The 20,388-nt window shown below is 40.7% G+C and overlaps 1 protein-coding gene and 1 long non-coding RNA gene across 3 annotated transcripts in view; one reads left to right on the top strand and one right to left on the bottom strand.

Annotated features, from left to right (window-relative positions):
• Positions 1-554: 554 nt before the first annotated feature.
• Positions 555-20,388, bottom strand: part of CCDC146 (coiled-coil domain containing 146) — a 120,688-nt gene continuing 100,854 nt past the window's right edge. For both annotated transcript variants that reach the window (XM_034666896.1, XM_002919662.4), the window contains 10 exons: positions 19,668-19,763; positions 18,906-19,076; positions 17,419-17,507; positions 17,163-17,327; positions 13,968-14,192; positions 12,133-12,361; positions 7,760-7,888; positions 7,066-7,203; positions 3,437-3,685; positions 555-2,069 (listed from right to left, as the gene is read on the bottom strand). In XM_034666896.1, the coding sequence (XP_034522787.1) occupies positions 1,866-2,069; positions 3,437-3,685; positions 7,066-7,203; positions 7,760-7,888; positions 12,133-12,361; positions 13,968-14,192; positions 17,163-17,327; positions 17,419-17,507; positions 18,906-19,076; positions 19,668-19,763 (1,695 nt within the window). In that variant the 3' untranslated portion in view covers positions 555-1,865. The remainder of the gene's footprint in view (positions 2,070-3,436; positions 3,686-7,065; positions 7,204-7,759; positions 7,889-12,132; positions 12,362-13,967; positions 14,193-17,162; positions 17,328-17,418; positions 17,508-18,905; positions 19,077-19,667; positions 19,764-20,388) is intronic.
• LOC105237851 overlaps positions 14,444-20,388 on the top strand; it is a 97,565-nt gene continuing 91,620 nt past the window's right edge. Inside the window, exon 1 of the long non-coding RNA XR_004627315.1 lies at positions 14,444-14,542. This is a non-coding gene — a long non-coding RNA (uncharacterized LOC105237851). The remainder of the gene's footprint in view (positions 14,543-20,388) is intronic.

Below are 20,388 nucleotides of genomic sequence, written 5' to 3'. Positions count from 1 at the left end.
TGTGTTCCCCAAATTGCCCTCTCCTACAGAATTTCCCTTTTTGGTCAAATATGTAGTCATCACAGAGGCTCAAAATCTCAGAGCCCTGGCAGCATGTTAGACTCTTTCCCTTGAGAAGATAATTAGTTTTCATTCCCTACCCTTGCATACTTACGTTGTTTCCGTGTCTTTCTGAAGCGTGAGTCATCTGACTTACATTGAGACTAGTCCTGTCCCTCCTCTGCTCCTAGCCCTTTGTTACAGGATAAGACCCAAACTCTTTGACATTCAGAGTTTCCTGAATCCGGCCTTACACAGTTCCCCGGACATGAACATGCTGTTCCAGCCAGGGCAGTTCCCTGGCCTTGAACAGCTTTTGTCTTCTTACTTCTGAGCCTGGCTTAGGCTATTTCCCCGGCCTGATGCCCCTCCCCACTTATTAAAATCTTATTTACATTTAAGGGCTGCCGGATAAACTGGTCCATCTGCCTGTGACACCCCCCCCCCCCCCCCCCCCCAGGACACAGTAGCACCTTCTGTGTTGGGATGGCCTGTGCACCAGTGGCACAGGCTGTAATACTTAAACATCCATCCCTTTGTGCTGAAGAGCTATATTTCCATTCTTATGTTGTCCCTTCAGGCATATTTTTTGGATCCCTAATGCAATTACTAATTCCTACAACACAGGAGCTGTGTTTAAGTGTGCAGTAGTATTTCTTTGTATTAACCACACACTGTTACTTATCACAGACACTTTGCGTTTTAATAACTTTATAAAACAACCAAGTTAGATTCAGGATTGACTTGTAGGCTGAGAATGAGATTAAATTTCCCTCTATTCTGGCAGGATGGGGGTTTGGAACAGATTTTGTTTCATTTAGCTAAATAAATAAATAAATAAATAATAAATAAATAAATAAAAGGAATGTGATTTCTCACTTCCAGAATTGTGACACAAAATCCATACCTGACACCAATATGAAATATGGCTTGAACATATCAATGAAGCAAAATCAGTTTTCAAATCCACTTGTGTATTCTCATACATGAGAAAATACAAAAAACAGAATTAGGAAAATATGCTTGGGTGAAATGCAATAAAATCAGAGTACCGAAGTAAGTGGAACTGGCCTCATTTTCAACTGTGCCACATGCACAGCTAATAAATGTTTTCTCTGGGATTTTTAAAAATCAGGAGTCAGAACTTAATCACAGGTTTATTTGTATATAGCATTATAAAAAACCTAGATTTATAAGAAAGATAAATAGGGCATAATTAGTTTTGCAGCAAAAGGATTCTTTACTTGAAAAAGAATGAGCATAATATTACTTTTAAAAGGACAAGCTTCCTTACTGCTTTTTACTTCATTTACATTTACCAACATGAACTTCAAATACAAGTACTTAATGAAGTGAATTATAACCCCTGTGATATTGGGATATTCTCCTTTTCAAACAGTCATTCTGTCTTTCTCTTTCAAGTAAGTATATTGAACAGTATTTGCTTTTTTCTTTTTTAATAAACAAAGGCCACACTGCCAATTTCTGTACTGCATTGAAAATTGATTTATTTTTCTTGCATTGTTATAGCATCTGGACTACTATGTATTTCTGAAACATAATAGATAGAGTGAAAAAGAAAGAAATGAATGATACAGATATATGCTTTGACATAATTGTAGGAAAATTCTATGTCCTACTTAACATCATGTAAAATATAGTAGCTGATGAGTGTAAAAGGAAGCCATGTTGTTCTCCGTTATTGATCGATTGCGGATACCGTATTTGTCTGTAATTTAGATCTATCATGCTGATATTTTCCAGCTGTGCATATGAGGAAGCCTGGTTAAAGTGTCTCCTTTAGAAGCCCAGATTAGTTTACATGCTCAGATTTCAATTGGCTTTATAACAGGTTTCCTTATGTGCCTCATATTAGCTCCCGGTTCACTGGGCTTGAAAGGAGCCAATGCGCCATATGGTTTGGGCAAAGGAAGAGTGGCCTCTGCCTCTGGGATGTAGGCATTTGGACGTGGCTCTGCAGTTGTGTAAACACCATTGGGCAGCTGGCGGTTATCTGCTACCAAGAACTCCTGCAAAGAATGATTTTTCCTTTTTAGTTTCCTGAAAACTGTAGTGAAGTCACTTCATCCTTAGGGCCCAGCAGACGCAGCTGGGTCTAAGCAGCCTTAGGCTGTGCTGGCTGATATTTCCCCAAAGGTACAGGAGGGTATGAGGGTGGAGTCACTAAACACACACACACACAGACAACACACACACACACACACACACACACACACGGTGTCTCATTGGAATGACCCGTGTTGCTCAAGCATCACTCTGTTCCTGGGGTTTAGGGTTTACCATAAACTGGTTAGTGGGGCCTAAATTTGCTGTATTCCAGCTTCAATATCTTTCATCAAGCACTAATTATTTCCACGTTTTTGAAAAAGGCTGAAGTAGGTCATTAGTGAGCAAATGTTACAAAGGAGGAAATAAGGAGTAAAGTAGAACCAGAGGAGAGAAGTGGTCAGCAGCTTGCTTTGAACCTCAGGGTCTTCAGGATTCTGCCTACGCTTCTGGAGAATAGAGGAATTTCTTATAGCATTAAAAAGAACTCTAAATAATGGAGACAGATAAATGACAGCTGGGACACCACAGGTAAAATCTGGATGCCCTAAAAAACAGTCAGGCACTGTGGGAATTACAAATCCGACCCTATTTTCAGATATTCCTAGTACGTGTTTGGAAGGCATGTGTTCTTGGGTTAGGGAGTGAATAACGATCCTTTGGGGGATATCTACTTGATAGTCTGAGAGTGAGTTGTACGTCCCCAGGAAGTAGTCTCCTTAGAAAGATGCCCAGTTCCATTGTAAGAATACTCGAAGGTCACGGGAGTAGGCAGGACTGGGCACCTGATGTGTGGGTGCAGTCAGCGAGAGAGACCTAGACTGAGGACAGTGGCATGAGAAGAAAGCTGTGACCTTGAGGCCTATGATGCAGACCAAGGGCAGAGTCTGCAGAAGACTGTGACAACTGGATGATGTTAGAGGTCTCACAGTGTGCTGTGGGAGCCCTGGTAGCTAGACGTGGGAGAATAAGGTGTGGTCTGAGCAGGGGTGTAAGGACAGAGACTACAGACCTATGGATAAAACCAGTGCCAGCCTGGCCACCGTCCTGCCAATGGGAGTCCATGGCTTTCAGCCACACAGGCCACAATGTAAGACTGCAGGGTGGGACCTGGTGTTCAATGAGTGTTTTTTGGAGAATATTATGGCACTCTGGACTATGCTTTTGACTTGCCTACAGCCTGTCTTAAGCAAAACTCCTTTCTAATGATTGTCAGAACTAGGTTTGTGGTACAGTGGGAAGTTTTTCATATATTTTGGGAGGACTGAAATCCCTGCAAACGGCCCTTCCTGGCATACTTTGCCAATGTGATGTGGAAGACAAAGCTTACCCGAGACTTTTCAGTGATGGCCAAGGCATACATTTCTTCATCTCGAAGTACCTTCAACCATTCCCTCTCAATGTCTTTATTGAGTGGCAGACCCTTTTCTATCCTGGAATTGCAAGAGAAGATGAAGTCTTCTTTCTCCCTGACTTCCTTTTGGAGTTCAATGGCCAGGGCTTGTTTCATGGACAGCTCAGCAACAAGAGCCATCATTTGTTTCGTAGCGTCTTTGATCTTTTTCCGGTAGCCGTTCATCTAGAATGAAAGAGCCCAAGGCTTAGACTACCTACATTCTGTGGAGAGTTAAGAAAATGGCGGACTAAGGGCTGTCTAGGGTGATGGGGGCATTCTCTCAAGGAAGGAGAGTTTAAGTGGGAATTCAGAGAAAATAAGAATTAGAGGAGATCCCAGAGATTGAGCCCAATACCCTGGCTGTGTAAATAAGGATAGAATGGATAAGAAACAGGTCTGTTCATCTAGTTACTAGAGTTCCAGGTGGATAGCATTGAGGGAAATAGTCTCTTTCTTTTTAAGAGGTGATAAGGAGAAGGGGACAGGGTATTCTGGATGTCTAAGTTCTGACCTAATTTTGCCATGTTTTTAGTTTGTCACTCATCCACTGGAGAAAAATCTGGTAGAACAAAAACTTTATTTAAAAATTACTCATTTCTTATACAAAGTAATCAGCAGAGGTCCTGTATCTGAAATGATTTTTAATGGAAAATACCATCCCTCATTGAGGTTGCATTATTGATCATAATTCCTGGGATGTATCGTTATTAGGTCATAAGACAGCATGAGCTGAACCTGGGGAAAATCTGGCCAATAATTTGAAATGAAATGTTCCTTGTTCCAGGTGTATGTTTACCGTTTCATATCAGCTAGTTATCATCAAAGAATTAAAAGATAGGACTAAATGGAACATAGGCACCAAGCACAATTAAAACAATGTTTGTCGAATGAAAAGAGTTAATTCTATTCTATTCTATTTTAATCCTCCAATCCTTTGAACCAGGGTGCACTGAGACATGAATATGAGCTTCCAAAAACTACACCTGATCTTGAAACACTTTCTTCTCATACTAGAACATACACTGGTCTATCTGTATATTTGCGTAGAAAAATGTTGCTGCCAGTGATTTACCTTTCTCTGAAAATATAATGACTGATTATTATATACACGCTGTCTCTTTAAAGGAATAAGGAATATACATTTTAAAAACTGTTCTACACCACAGTAATTTTTAGGAAGCTAAAGCCTCAGTGGCGAGTCATTATCTTAAATTTCATTAATTCATCAGTTAAGGGACACTTGAATATTGTGTGTATGTGTGTGTAACTAGCCAACCTCATTTTCTCCTCCAGAGAAGGATGGTATTATTCTGGGCTTCTGGGCTGCTCTAAGTCTCTGGCTGGGATGCCCCCCCCCACCACTTTTTTTTTGTTTTTTTAAAGGAAGGGGGGACTGGAAGAGGGAGAGAAAGAATCTTAAGCAGGCGCAATGCCCAGCGAGGAGCCCAATGTGGGGAATGGGGCTTAGTCTCACAACTCTGAGATCATGACCTGACCCAAAATCAAGAGTTAAGATGCTTAACCAACTGAACCACCTAGGCACTCTGGGACTTCCCATTTTCTGTTCATTTGGGAAACTTGGAAGAGGAGCCATAAGCTATCTAGGAAAGGTGAGAGACTTGAGATATGCATTCTCGTTGAGCCCCCACAAGGGACTGGCCACTTCTCAACTATTGAATGCTTACAATTTAAGCTCATATCACACCCATTTCACAGATTAGGAAATTTAGTTTTAAGGTCATTTGTGTATCCTTCTCAAGGTCACTCACTAGTATTGGTAAATCACAGACCTGGGATCTGAACTGTTCTACCTTCTAGTTCTGCCTACTATGAAGAGATCATAATTTTAAATGAAAAAAAAAAAAAAGCCAGGGAGAGAGCACCAAAGGTGGGGAAAGGCGAGTTGGTGGGGGTGGGGGGGAGATAAATCACTAGGCTGACTCCTCCGAAGGAACCCTCCCAGGCGGCAATCGCCGCCATTTGCATTTCCATAGCATTACAGTTAACTTCCTGACAGACTCTGCCAACAGCTTCAACAAGCCAGCCCTCAGTGAAAATGGACTTCCCCTAAAGAAAGGGAAATTCATTTTGCAAAAGGAAGGGAGGCAACATTTAGAGAAACATCGGACGTGCTAATTCAGGCAAAGTTTGTGAGACTAAAGAAGTCTTAACATTTCTTATTTTCTGAAGTAAAGTTGTGAATTGCACACGAGCCCCAGGACTGAGGGATCAGTTCTCTGGCGGAAGTCCTCAGAGCAGTCCTGTAAAAGCCTAATAAAAACAGCAAAGGAGGCTTGAGATTTACAATGATTCTCTGTTTCTTCAGTACACCAGAACTGTTTCTGACTGGGACTGACTGTTCACCCATTCCACACATTGTTTTCTTGAGTTTAGTGCTCTCTAGGCATTGGGGAAATTAAGGAGAATGAGGAGCCGGGGCGCCTGGGTGGCTCAGTCAGCTAAGCATCAGACTTCTGGGTTTGGCTCAGGTCATGATCTCAGAGTCATGAGATTGAGCCCTGTGCGGGGGTCTGCGCTTAGCGGGGAGTCTGCTGGAGAGTCTCTCCCTTTCCATCTGCCTCTCTCCAACCCCCCACCCCCAGGTTCATGTGCAAGCATGTGCTCCCTCTAAAATAAATTAATAAAACCTTTTTTTAAAAAAAAAGCACGAGAAATAGTCACTGTCCCCAGGAGCCCACCATCATGGGTGCGGGTGTTACCATGGTCTATTTTTTTACCTGTCTTCCAACACTAGGTGTGGACCCTGTGTCCCTTCCTCTTTATTTCTGTGCTCTCTCATGAGGAGAGCACATAGTAGGCTCAGTAACTATGGCTGACTAAAATCCCTGTGCTGTCAGGGGGAGGCTCCTGGGGGCCAGAAGGTCAGGTGAGCGGGGGGTCCTCTGACTGCCCTGTGGTGCGAGGCCCTGCCTCACCTAAATCACCGAGCACCCTCCTTCAGGCCACCCCTTCCAGTGCCGCTCTAGCAGTCCTAGCCTGACCAGGTAGCTTTGAATCAGCAGTCCTCATATTTTAAACGTATGAGATTAGGAAGCTCTACGTTACTGGTGTTGCCTTGCTAGTGGGGCCTGGCAGTGGCTCCACCCCAAGGACTACTAGGCATGGGTGTTGTGGGATTGCTGTTCTCTTGTAATGGTCCCTGTCCATTTCTGGGTTCTGGCTGAGTTCTGGATTAGGCCCGTTTTCATGCAGACCGCTGGATAAGTGAGGCCCTCTAATCACAAGGAACTAGAAAAGATTTAACTTAGCACATAAAATATAAGTGTAGTCATTGTCATATTTTGAGTAGGAGCCCTGTTAATTGAAACTTGTAAACTGTCATTGGAAAGCTTAAGTTTGCCCAGTATCAAGTGAATATGCATTCAGGGAACAAGACTGAAACCTACATTTTCTAAGATTCATCTTTACATCTTTAATTTTACATCTTTATGTGTCTCTAGTCATAAAGCCTAATCTCTCCAGTGCTTCTCTCGATAAATAAAGCAGTCTGCAGAAAATGAAAGGAGTACAGGCAGAGGGACAAGGCAGGGTCTTGGGCAGACCTTCTTGGCTAAGAGAAGTGTGTCCTGCTTGTAGGCCTGAGTTTTGCTGCAGAGCCTGTCCGTGAGCCGGGACACCTGTTCATAGATGAACTCCTTTTCCAGTAACTTCTCCTCCTTCTTGGCTAGCTGTAGTTCCAGCTACAGTTGGGAACGATTTCAATAAAAAGGAAAAAAAGTCATGCAAGTCAAAATCTTAATTAGAGCACTATTTTCCCCCTTAATGAAGAGAGATTGCTTTTAAACAGGTGACAAGATAGCTCTAGGAAAGTCGTTAGCATGGGGCTAAGTCGACACTTCCCTTGCCCCAACCCCCTCCAGACAGCTCTGGGAATTCTTCCTCTCCATGGCAGTGGGTGGCCCTCTCAGCTCCACCCAGTTTCCATGTTGCCATTCCTCTGATACGCACCCATAGCAAGACAAATTAATCCACTGAAGATGCCAAAATTGTCCCTTTGGGCTATGAGACAAAAGTGGGCATCTTGAAACCACTCAGATTTTACTTCTTTCTGGCAAGTATTAGAAACAAGCTTAGGTTTTGTTACTGGATCACGATGAAAGGACTAAACTAGAGGCTAGAATAGTGAGGGATGGGGGATAAATCTGTCTGCATAGGATGAAACAGCACCACAGATATCTGTGACACTGATCAACAAGGGGCTAACAGACACTATTAGAAGAAAGAATGCTTACTTACCGTGTCTAATTTTTTGATCATTTCTTCTGGGGTCATATCTTTCCCTGGAATGAAGCGGATTCTGTTCTCACCCTCAGGATTTATAAATTGTTTCTCCAGGTCTTTTATTCTGTCTGTACACTGTGAAAACTATTAAACAAGAAGGAAACATTAACTTCAAAACTACCTCTGTTGCTCAGTAAATTTTAAAACCACATAGCCCAGGGTCTTTATAGTCTTTTGGTAGGATCCATCCAGGGAAAGGTGAAAGAGAATACTTAATACCGCATCAGCAGGGATCTGGGTTGAACAATAAGCTTGCTCACCCATGGTACCATGAGGATAATGCTTGTAACTGTTCTTTGAAGCAAGGCAGTGAGTTCTGAGTCATCAAAGAAAGAGCTGACTTTACAACCAGTCCTTTGTGTTATACCTATGGGATGCTGTGTGTTTGCAGAGCTCCAACTATACAGACCTGACCTCTTTATTTTAGGTTGTTACAGAGGCCGAAGTAGACAACAAACAAGGCAGACAACATACTAGACGCCAGCTTAAAACCCTTTGTTGGCAATAGGTTTAATGGTTTCCCAAAGAATAAAGTTCTTAATTATTAGGTCGGTACAGCGTATAGGTCTGTGAGGAACAGACTGAACTATTTATATCTTTTTTGCTAACCACCTAATATAATGTTTCATATTTCAACTATACTTGTTGAATCAACAAGACTTTGGAGGTAGATGAAGAAATATGGCAACTCCCAAGTAGGAGTGGCAGTCACACTTAGTTTCGTTTAACAGGGAGAGATGTGGAACACAGTGAAAACTAAGAGTCATTGTTTTCTCTTTCTTTCTTTCTTTTTTTTTTTTAAGATTTTTTAAAATTTATTTGACACAGAGAGAGAGAGAGCATGAGCACAAGCAGGGGGAGTGGCAGGCAAAGGGAGAAGCAGGCAGAAGCAGGCTCCTTGCTGAGCAGAGAGCCCGATGCGGGGCTCGATCCCAGGACCCTGGGATCATGACCTGAGCCAAAGGCAGATGCTTAACTGGCTGAGCCATCCAGGCACCCCCAAGAATCATCATTTTCAGCTTTTCTACTGAAAACCTGTAGAATTGTAGGCAAATCATTTATCTTCTCTAAACCTTAGTTGCCTCAACTGTCAAATGGGAAGATAAGACCCAATCCAATGGGGTTGATTCATTAAATAACATATCTCAAGTACTTTACAAGGTGTTCCAGAGTGACACGGGTAGAATTTAATTTTTAATTCATGTATTCACCTCCTCCTCACAAAAAGAATTTTAAATAGTGACAGAAATAATTTCTTTTTTTTTCCTTTTTCTCCCTCTCTCTCAACATTCCTTAATTGACCTTAATATGGAGTTAAAGTATCCATATATACATAACCAAGCATAAATACATAATTATTCCATTTATTATTAACAATGCTTAATGTTTCTGTTTCTTAATTAGGAAATTAAAGAACAAAAATATGGTGCTTGCTTATCAAAATAGTACCTCGATTGGTCTTATTTCCCCATGGGTCTTTGAGGAAAAACTGTTTACTTTTTCTTTTTTTTTAAAGCTTTTATTTAAATTCCAGTTAGTTAACACACAGTGCAATGTCAGTTTCAGGTGTAGAATTTGGTGATTCACACTTACATACAACACCCAGTGCTCATCACAAGCACCCTCCTTAATCCCCATGTTTACTTTTTCTATATAAAATAGTGTTGTGTCCTAAAATAGTTCACGTGACTTCCAAGATCCCTAAAAAGGAGCTATTATTATAAGCACCAGGAAAATATGACTCATGATAATCCTTGGATTAGATTGTTAGACAATTAAAAACTGTTTCAAACAACTGAGAAAATACATAACCTTAAGAGAATTCTGGAAATGATGCAAAAAATGGGAAGACTTTAAAAAAAACAAACAAACAAACACAAAACGCTGCATCTGTAACAAATAACAGGATCCAAGAGGGCAAGGCAGGGTACAAAAATGATTTGCCTAAGGCTCGCAATTTTAGATCATGTCCTTCAAAGGTCCTATGTGATTTGTGCTGAGTAGACAAATAATTAAGTACAGTTTGAAGACTAATGGGAAACTTTCTATTCAACAGTTCTTAAGCTTAGAACTAACTGTGGCAGAACAGGTACCTGATTAACACATAACCCATATGTCTCAATTCATAGGCAGAATGGAAAAGGCTCATATCAGGCATAAATGTTTAAATATTTTCCTCTTGGGTCAACTGAATTCATATTCACACCAGATAATGGTTTTGTATAATGAAATGCCAAGTGCATATATTTTAAGAACAATGAATTTCATCCATTGACTAGAAGTATTGATTTGCAATGAACACACATAAAATGCTTACTAGAGAGAGAATTTTTCTGTTGTGAATCTTACTGAATTTAAAGTTCTTTTGTTCTGCTGGGCATCTTGATAGATTAGTATGGGCAAAGATGGCCTGAGGCTGTGTTTTGAGAAGGAGCTGGAGGGAGATGAATTATTCTGTAAAATTGAGACAAGTGTGGGGTGACTGGGGGACAATCTGGGGAGGTGAGGCTGTGGAGAGAAGAGGTTGAGAGGTGGAAAGACAGGCCGGTGAAATGGAGCTAGGCTAGGATGCTGCATGGGCTAACACGCCTGGGGATGGTACCAGTGATGGGAAGACCCCGCAGATCTTTGCAGGGCATGGATGTCTGATACTGAATTTGAAGTTCTTCACATTTCTGTAATGTACAACCATCACGCTGTTGCCCCAAACCTTCAATTAGTTCACAAATGTCTTGCAGGAATGGTTTTGTGTCGGTAGGCTGAAGTAGGAGCAAGTCCTGAATTCTGCACTGACATGGCATAGAAGTGAACCAGGTGGTGTGTGTGCCAGCTGATGAGGGGATCCCCAAATGAACCACTCACTAGTAGTGGGAGTCAGAGCCACCGGAATCCTGGGGAGGCTATCTTGGAGGCCTGAGGGACGCCTATTGGGGTTCTAGCAAATCCATCTACATCGAGCTACACTTATGGAAAAAGCAAATAGGAGAACTTAAGGCTAAAAAAACAAACACTAGAATCAGAACCTTGGCACATTTGTGCACAATGAAAGATCCCATCATTGATATAGCATTCACGCCTTCAAATGGCATAAAATGTGAAGGTGGACCCATCATCCAGTTCCGCAAAGTCATGTGAATCCCCATGACATGATTAAATAAAAACAAAAACAAAAACAGGACCCAAGACTGTCCACAGAATAAGCTAACAAAAACCATTTACTTACACACCTTGAAAAAAACTGGAAGGATCTCTTCCAGATTTTTGACCATTTTAACAGTGATTATATCTTGGGAATAGAGGGTTTTTTTTTTTAATTTTTGTGTTTTTTTCAAAACTTCATTGACTGAACATGTTTTAATTTTATCATCAGAAAAGACCTAAAAACAAACCCGACATTTTAGAAAACATATAATAGGTTAAAATTTGTTCCTCCTACATTGAGTCAATGGAAAAAAAGTGTAAGCCACAAATTTTTTAATTTTTTTCTTCTATTTTCACTAAGGAAAAAAAATACAATTATTGCATATGAAGAAAGTAGCTTTATATTCATTATTTATGTACATATGTATGTATTTATTTATTCCTTCATGTTTAAATTGTTTGGTTTTATTCCACTTTTAAAAACACTGTGTTAGAGACCAGGCTATCAAATGATGGGGAAACTACAGGGATTAATAAGAAGTCTAATTATATGTGATTATCAATTAACAAACAACAATCTCAGCTTCAGAAGGCAGGAGTTCTAAAAATGAGAGAGCAAGGTGATCTCTAAGATCTTTCAAGCAAGCATCAAAAACGTAGTTATGCTGGCAGCAGTGAAAGCCTGGATTCCTTAAATTTTGAGCTATGAGGAAGCTAGAGTTGAGATTTGGGAGGGTCTGAATTCCAAGGAAGGCAGAAAATGCTTTGTGGGGGAAAAAAAAATCTGTAGCCTGGATGCCTGAGGCATAAATTCCACCCTGGTGCAGTGATTTTTTTTTTTTAATAGTTATTTATCTATTTGAGAGAGAGAGAGGGTAGGGAGGGGCAGAGGGAGAGAATCTTAAGTACACTCCCCACTAAGCAGGGAGCCCCACGTGGAGCTCGAGCTCATGACCTTGAAATCATGACCTGAGCCGAAATCAAGAGTCCAACGCTCAACTGACTGAGCCACCCAGGTGCCCTGGAGCAGTGGCACTTTTAAAGAAGACATCTGACTCATGGGTTTGTACAGGAACCAGGAGGGACATGGCTTAATTTACATGTAAGAATATGATCTTCCAACCAATAAAGGAGGTGGGGGGGAAAGCAAATGGCCCCAGTAAGTGTCTGATGAACATTTTCCCCACCTGAATTTGGAGCACTGCTAAGTCAGCATCCAGGGCCCTCTTGGCTGGCAGTAATTTCTGGGTCACATGAATCTGTCTTTGTTTCTCAGCAATCTTCAGTTTCAGGAACCGGATCTTTTCTTCCAGAACATGTATTTCAATTTCTCCATTTAGTTTCATCTTCTCTTGGATACTTATTTTTTCATAAGAGGTGTACACTTCCTCTTCCCGGTCTATCAGCTGAACACCACTATGGCCAAAAGGAGAGGCAGAGGCTAAGAGGGTGTTGAGACCACTTATTTTTACTAGTCATGGTGATTCCCTCTGGATCTGGACACAAAATACACATCAACATTACATAATTCCAAAATATAATAGATATTTACTGTCAGCTTTCTAGTTAAACTGCACACTTTCCATTTTCCTGGGGATAGAAGAGGGAGGGCTGGTTAGCATCTCGACTCTGAGCTGATCATGCAGTTGTCTGGTCACAGTTATCTCTGCAAGTCCCAAAGCTTTTCCTAGGGTGGGAAAAAATGTCATTCCCCAGGCATGAGCAAAGTGATCCCATAATCTGATTTTCTGCAGACCCTCTTTTTGTGCCAGACTTGCCAACCGAGGTCTGGCCAGAGGTCCCCAGGCAGGGGGCCAGGGAATGTGTCTCAGCAGTGATTCTATGTAACTTGCCAGGCCCATTAGGTTCTTTTTAGCGTTGAATATTTTTGATGCAAATTTCCCCATAAACAGACAAAGTTCTGTCCTTTATAATCATGCCAGGGGGAAGACCCCTCCATGTGAGGAGAATATGAGAAAGAAACAAAGTAAGAATTTTCCAATTCCAGCCCTACAGATCTGACCAGGGCCTGGGAACACACTGCCTAAATAATTTGTTTTGTGCCGGGAGCCAAATAAGAGGACTTTTTTTTCTCTTTTTTCCCAGAGAAAACACCTGCCAGTAGTTTGAAAAAGTAGTGTTCTTTGCACCCTGAAGTTCTTCCCACACTCTGCATATCCATTATCCCGGAGTTCATCTTTAATTGCTTTTTATCTCTTTCTCTCTCTCCTCCCTTAAAACATGTGCACACATAGTTGCATTTGCTTAATCTTTACATTTCATCTCATTTGCTGTTTATTGGCTCTTATGATCCTCTCATTTCTCTTGACAACAGAAGCTACAAGCAACGCTTTACCCCCTTTTTGTGCTTTCAGGGTCCAAAGCTTAGCACATAGCTTTAGATGAAGCAGCCCACAATCAAAGCCACAATGAAGAAAAAGATCTGATACCAGGCATAATTACTACAGGACCCTACAATTTCGCATACCAGATTTCTCTAGCACAAGCAGCTTGGGAAAACTGCTACAGTAGTAATTGATTAATGACATAATTGTAGCCTGGAAGAAACAGTGCTCTTCTGAGAGGCCCTACTTGCTGAGAAAATGAGCTGGGAGAATGGCTTAATAAATATCATACTAAGACCAAATCTGTGGCAAAAGTAGATACAAGATCCAAAGATTTATTTATGTCAATTATACTGATATAACTTGATGATATCAGAGGCAACCTGAATGGTAGCCTGGGAAAGAACTTTGATATTTAAGCAAGCAACTGAAACCCTACTTTTGCCTGTCTCTTTTAAAAGAAGTTTCTTATTTTCAGGCAAAACGCACAGCTCATCTCCCCACCCCCACCCCCACCCCCACCCCCCGACTGGTCCCATGCCCCAGCAAAAGGCTAATGAAACCTGAATGTCAAATGCCCCTCACGACCCACTGTCAAGACTCGAGAGAAGAAGGGGCAACATTTTTACATCAGGTCTCTGGTGTTTTGTTTCTCACGTTAGGTTCCTGGTTTTCACCTTTCATTTCGAAGCTTAACAGCTTTCTCGTATCTCTTGCGAAGGTGCACTATCTCCTCTTCAATCGATGTGATCATATTGGCAAGTCTGTCAATGTTATCTAACTGGGCTTCCTTCTTCTCCTTCATTTCCTGAAGTTTTGCTACAATTTTGCACACGTCATTTTGCATGCTTTCTCGAATAGTAACATTGTTGGCATGTTTCAGCATGGAATTTTGTAACTTTCTTTAAAAACAATGGGGAAATGGGTAAGATTATAATTTTCTTTAGTTACTTCAGAAATAACGAAGACTTCTGAAACTACCCAAGTAGCTCTCACTTCAGCATGTCCCTTGCAATGACAATAGTAGTACAGTAGTCCCCCTGCCTCAGCCAGTTTCGCTTTCTAAAGCCTCATGTGCCCCCGGGGCATCCGTTCCACCTGACCGACTGCTCCTCCTTCCCACTCCCGGGAGGTCAATAGCAGCCAAACCCTACGTACATACGTCACAAGTCACAAACCCACCTGCCTGTTTCTCCTCACTTCGCCTCAAGGCGTAGGCGTTCTGTCACCTCACATCATCACAAGAAGAAGGGTGAGTACAGTACAATAAGATATATTGAGGGACAGGAAGAGAGCCTCCATTTACATAACTTTCACTACAGTGTGGTGGACCCTCGAACAACGCAGTCTTGAACTGTGTCGGTCCACTTATATGTGATTTTTTTTTTATAAGTACCTCACAGTACTGTAAATGTATTTTCTCTTTTTTGTGATTTTCTTAACATTTTCTTTTCTCCAGCTTACCGTATTATAAGAATACAGTTTACAATATGTATAATATGCAAAATATTTGTTAATCAACTGTTCGTGTGATTGGTAAGGCGTCTGGTCAACAGTAAGTTATAAATAGTTAAGTGGTGTGCAGGGATTGTCTCCCATAACCCCTGTGTTGGTTCAAGGTCAACTGTGTATTGCTATAATTGTTCTATTTTATTAGTATTGTTTCTCTTACTGTGCCTAATTTATAAATTAAGCTTTATCATAGGTATGTATGTATAGGAAAAAAACCATAAAATATATAGGGTTCAGTACTATCTGCGGTTTCAGGCTTCCACTGGTGGTCTTGGAACGTATCCCTTGCAGATAAGGGGGACTACTGCAGTAATACTGATACTCATCATATAATAGTCTTCAGGAGTTCCTGTAATCTTCCCAGGCCTCAGATTCCCCATGCCTCTGGGTTAGAACATCTATCCTTTTGTGCCCCAAGCCTTTGCTGCCCCACTTTGTCCAATCAAGAGACTCTAGTAATTCATTTACTGCTCTGTTGTCCCCATGAGGCTGTCCTCTTTTGAGGGCAGAGATGGTTATATCTGATAATGTCCATTGGACCTAAAGTGGTGCCTGACTTAATACAGCATCACAATAAATGCCGAATGAATGCAGGGCCTTTATTAGTGATATTTTACTTTCATGTAGGATGAGAATCTGATGAGGAAATTAGATTTTCCTACTCTTACCAATCCCCTCCCCCATCCCTACCCCTCTGCTACCTCACACACAAGAGTCCGTTTTGTACAGCTTTATAAAAGGAAACTGGGCAATAATGGCCAGCAGGAAAAGTTCAGGTTGTAGAAACTCAGTAGATCGGGGACTAAATGTAAGTGAAAGAGTCTAATAGATCTTATCACATCATAAATAATAAATTTAATAAACAATAATTTACCAGATGCTTCTGAGTATGTTTACATGGGTTAATTCATTTCGTGATAAAAAGTCCTATAAAATAAGGACTTTTTTTTTTTTAAGATTTTATTGATTTGAGAGAGAGAGAGAGAGACCACGAGCAGGGGGAGGGGCAGAGGGAGGGGGACAAGCAGACTCCCTGCTGAGCACAGAGCATGGAGTCTCACCCAGGGCCCAATCCCAGGACCCTGAGATCATGACCTGTGCCAAAGTCGGACACTTAACTGAGTGAGCCACCCAGGTGCCCCAAATAAGGACTATTTTTATAGGTAAGAAAAGTGAGCCCAGGAAAGTAAGGTAGCTTGCCCAAGGTCATGCAGCTAGTACTACAGGGCTGGGGTTAGAGTCTAGAAAGCTACCTCTCTTAACCACTGTGCTATACTGTCTCCTATGAGCCCATTAGATGCTTCAAATCTATAACCAGGGGATGCTGATTAATAAACATTTGATTGTCTTCAAATTTTAAATGCAAATTATCAAATTTGTGCTTTTCTTTCTAACTCAGTAAATGAAAATACATAATATATAAACACAGTTTTTTTTTTAAAAGATTTTATTTATTTATTTATTTGACAGAGAGATAGAGACAGCCAGCGAGAGAGGGAACACAAGCAGGGGGAGTGGGGGAGGAAGAAGCAGGCTCATGGCGGAAGAGCCTGATGTGGGGCTCGATCCCATAACGCGGGATCACGCCCTGAGCCGAAGGCAGATGCTTAACCGCTGTGCCACCCAGGCGCCCCTAAACACAGTTTTTTGTTCACTTAAAAATATAGGTATCAATCAGTGGAAGTATACAGATTCACATTCAGATGTTTAGATTGTCATCTTTTGTTTAAAGATTTTATTTGTCAGAGAGAGAGAGAGAGAGAGCGAGAGCATGAGTGCACGCATGTCCCTAAATTGTCATTTGTAAAGCACCTTTGAGCAAGGACTCTTCTATAGCTTTGTAAGACTATTATTTTCTGGGATGCCTGGCTGGCTCTGTCAGTTAAGGGTCTGCCTTCAGCTCAGGTCATGATCTCAGGGTCCTGGGATCGAGTCCCGCATTGGGCTCCCTGCTGAGCAGGGAGTCTGCTTCTCCCTCTCCCTCTGCTCCTACCCCCAACTTGTGCGTGCTCCCTCCCCCCTCTCTCTCTCATAAATAAATAAATAATCTTAAAAAATAAGACTGTTGGGGCGCCTGGGTAGCGCAGTCGTTAAGCGTCTGCCTTCTGCTCAGTGTGATCCCGGCGTTCCAGGATTGAGTCCCACATCGGGCTCCTCCGCTGGAAGCCTGCTTCTTCCTCTCCCACTCCCCCTGCTTGTGTTCCCTCTCTCTCTGGCTGTCTCTCTGTCACATAAATAAATAAAATCTTTAAAAAAAAAATAAGACTATTATTTTCTACTTTACCATTCCCAGGGTATTTTAGAGTTCAGTGAATCAGAAGAGAAACTTTTGAAAAGACAGTGGTTATTATTACACTTACCTTTCTTGAGTAACCACACTATTTCTTAAAATTTCCAGTTCATTTAATGACATTTTATGTCTTTCTTTTATTTCATTTACTTTCTGGTGAGCTTTGTGAAATAAGTTAACAAATTTGTTTCTTTCATTGCGGATAGTGTCATATAGTTTAGCAAACTCTTTGAGTCTGTGAAAACACAAGTGTTTTTGAAACTTGTGAAATAAAACACATTTTCCCCCCACCTGTAATTAGATAAATCATCATGTAATTCTCTTACCTCCGATGAATTTCACGTTTTTTCTTCTTGTGTATTCTGATTTCCAGATTCTTTGCTTTGATCTCCTTAACACTGTTGGTATATTTTTGCTGAAAATGAAAGTTATGTGTGAAATTAAAAACACAAAAAAAACCCCCATCACCATCAACATATGAATAATCCCAGCTGCACCCTATCTCATTCCTGTCCTATCTTAGCTGGCTGAGTTGTGCAGTTTGGCGGGGGGCGGGGGGGACTGTAAGGGAGAGCCCTGAAAATTGACCGGCCAGCTGAACTGAATTACTTAAGGACAAGAAGGAATGAGAGAAAAGAGAAAGAAAAGAGCCTGTACAGTTTGGCTTTGAGGAAAAGTTTGGGGAACTTTTGGGAGAGCCTAAGAGTGAATGTGGACGGCACAGATGGGCTGGGTAAGTGAGGAGGCTGTGGAGGATAGCTGAGGGAAGAGGATTTGTAGTTAGTTTTGACAGATGTTACAGATGGAACCCTTTGTGGTATTTTGTGAGATTCTGAAGCCATGATTTTAAGGTGCTTTTCTGAGAAGAAATGCTACCCCGTGTAAATGCTTGCTCAGAACAAGGTTTGCCCTCAGAAACAGCCAACATCTGGGGCACCTGGGTGGCTCAGCTGGTTAATAGTCTGACTCTTGATTTTGGTTCAGGTCATGATCTCAGGGTTGTGGGATAGAGCCCCATGTTGGGCTCTGTGTTCAGTGCTGAGTCTGCTTGTCTCTCTCCCTCTCCCTCTCCCTTTCTCTCTCTCTCAAATAAATAAAATCTTTAAAAAAAAGAAACAGCCAACATCTGGGTCACATGGTAAATCTCGGTATTCTCTTTTAGTAATATGTCATATCATATTCATTTTTAACAGGAAACCTCTGAACATAATCCTTTCATGGAATAAAATGATTTTAATGTTAGAGTTTAGCTAGCATGACAGCAGAGTCGTTTTTGCCATTGGTTTCATTGTTCTTGTGGTTTGGGCCATTGCACCGGGTCAACTCTGGTACTTTGTTGGGAGCCCAGTAAAATCATGGATGGAGCAGTAACGAAGGACATCCTAGCATTGGTTTAAATAATAATGCTGGCTTGATGAACTTGGAAGGGAGAGCAGTCTAACGCTACCGCTCTTGACTTGTTCTTGGACAAACCATAGTGGCATGTGAGTTGGTGGGGAATCCGAGAGATCTGTGGCCTGTGCAGCTGTCAGCCCTGTCCCCAGGAGTTACCTGCCTTATTCTTACTGAAGTTGTCATGTGCTCAAATCCTCTGCTCATTGTCATTGACCTGGTTTGTTTTTCCTCTAGATTGCTGACTCTTGCTAATTTAACCCAGAAGCCATTTTTTCGGTATATGATTGAGTCTTGTTTGGGGAAACTGTATAGTCAAGCTGAAAGGATACAATTACAGCTTTCTAACAGATGCTGTGTAAAATTGAGGATCTCCTGAACTCTTACAGTAATTAATGGATGATTACAAAAATGCAGTTACCTGAGCTTTCAGGAAATCCTTGGATTTTTGCTCCTTCTCATCAATTTTGATTTGAGTCATATGGACAAGGTTGAAGACAAGCTCCCGCATGTTTTCTTGCACCTTTAAAAGCTTGTTTTCTTCTGCAAGTTGTTGTTCCACTAACTTGGACTCAGCTTCTGATAAGATTTTCTTTTTGAAAAACACAACATATTAGGACTTATTTGAAGAAAGACACTAGGGCCAGTATCTTAGCAATTTTTATTTCCCATGTAGAATTTATTTTACTAGGACGTAAAACAAAGTAACTTGACTGCCTTAGATCCAAGTATTTTATCTTATAAAAGAATGTGCAAATATGATTACATGTTTAATGGGATACAAGTTTTTCTTAATTAGACTGTATTTTCAAGTAACTTTAAGAAAAAAAGAGACATAAAAGCATGTTTTTGACAGTGGCTTGAATAAAATTTGAAAATTTAAAATTAGACATTGGTGAAATAAAGCATGTATTGTTTATTTTTAAATCTGATTATATAATCATTAGCCCTTTTAGTTAAAAATCTAATGAATTTGTTTAATTTTTGCTGGTTCAAACACATTCTTTTTTCCCAAATTTAATGTGGGGTTTGAGTGGACTCTAAAGTGAAAAAACAGACCCACATTAAGTAAGCTCATACTCTGTTTGATAACTCTCCTACTGAGGTTTAGTGGAACACAGTTAAAAACACAACCTTGTAGTAGTCATTGTCAGATAGAACTTAAATGAGAGTTGACATTGACCTGTTGGGCCAGATTCCTCTTAGCCACTTCAACTTCCTTGTGCAGTTCTCTTCTTCTCTCAGATAATATAGAATCATCTTTAGGAATAGCTTCAATCTGGAAATAAAAATTTAAAACTGGCATTTGCACAAGAACGAAATCTTCACTGTCATGTAGTCAACTCCATTGTGTACCTTTTGCAAATGGTGGGTAAATTATGATTCTCAATCTTATAGGAACTGCATTTTATGCTGAATGTTCTTTATAAAATCATGGTAAACTAAAATACAAAAACCTGCCAAAAATCTATAATTCACCAATTGCAAATATTCTATTTCTCCTTCATTTGGAAATAAAATAAATCTTACTAATAATAGCTTCTAACAATCATAGAGCATTGACAATGTGTCAGGAAAGGTTCTAAGTGCTTATATGTATGGTCATATTTAATCCTCAGAATAACCCTAATGAAATAGGTAATATTATTACCTCCAATTGTACAGATGAGGAGGAACAAAGACATTTAAGCAACTCGTCTTAATGATACAGGTGCAAACTCAGGTGGTTAGACTCAGAGGCCATGATCCTAACACTGTATTTTACTGCTTCTCTAACTCATGACTCAGCACTTTGGAAACATGCATGTTCAAGTGATATTTATTATGCTTATAAAGTGTGAATTCATTTATGAGATCCTATAGATTAAAAAAGTAGAAACTATTAATAACTAAGAATACTTGGC

The sequence above is a fragment of the Ailuropoda melanoleuca genome, chromosome 1 (assembly GCF_002007445.2).
Source record: "Ailuropoda melanoleuca isolate Jingjing chromosome 1, ASM200744v2, whole genome shotgun sequence".
Taxonomy (NCBI): domain Eukaryota; kingdom Metazoa; phylum Chordata; class Mammalia; order Carnivora; family Ursidae; genus Ailuropoda; species Ailuropoda melanoleuca.
This window is presented reverse-complemented; position numbering and strand designations above follow the sequence as displayed.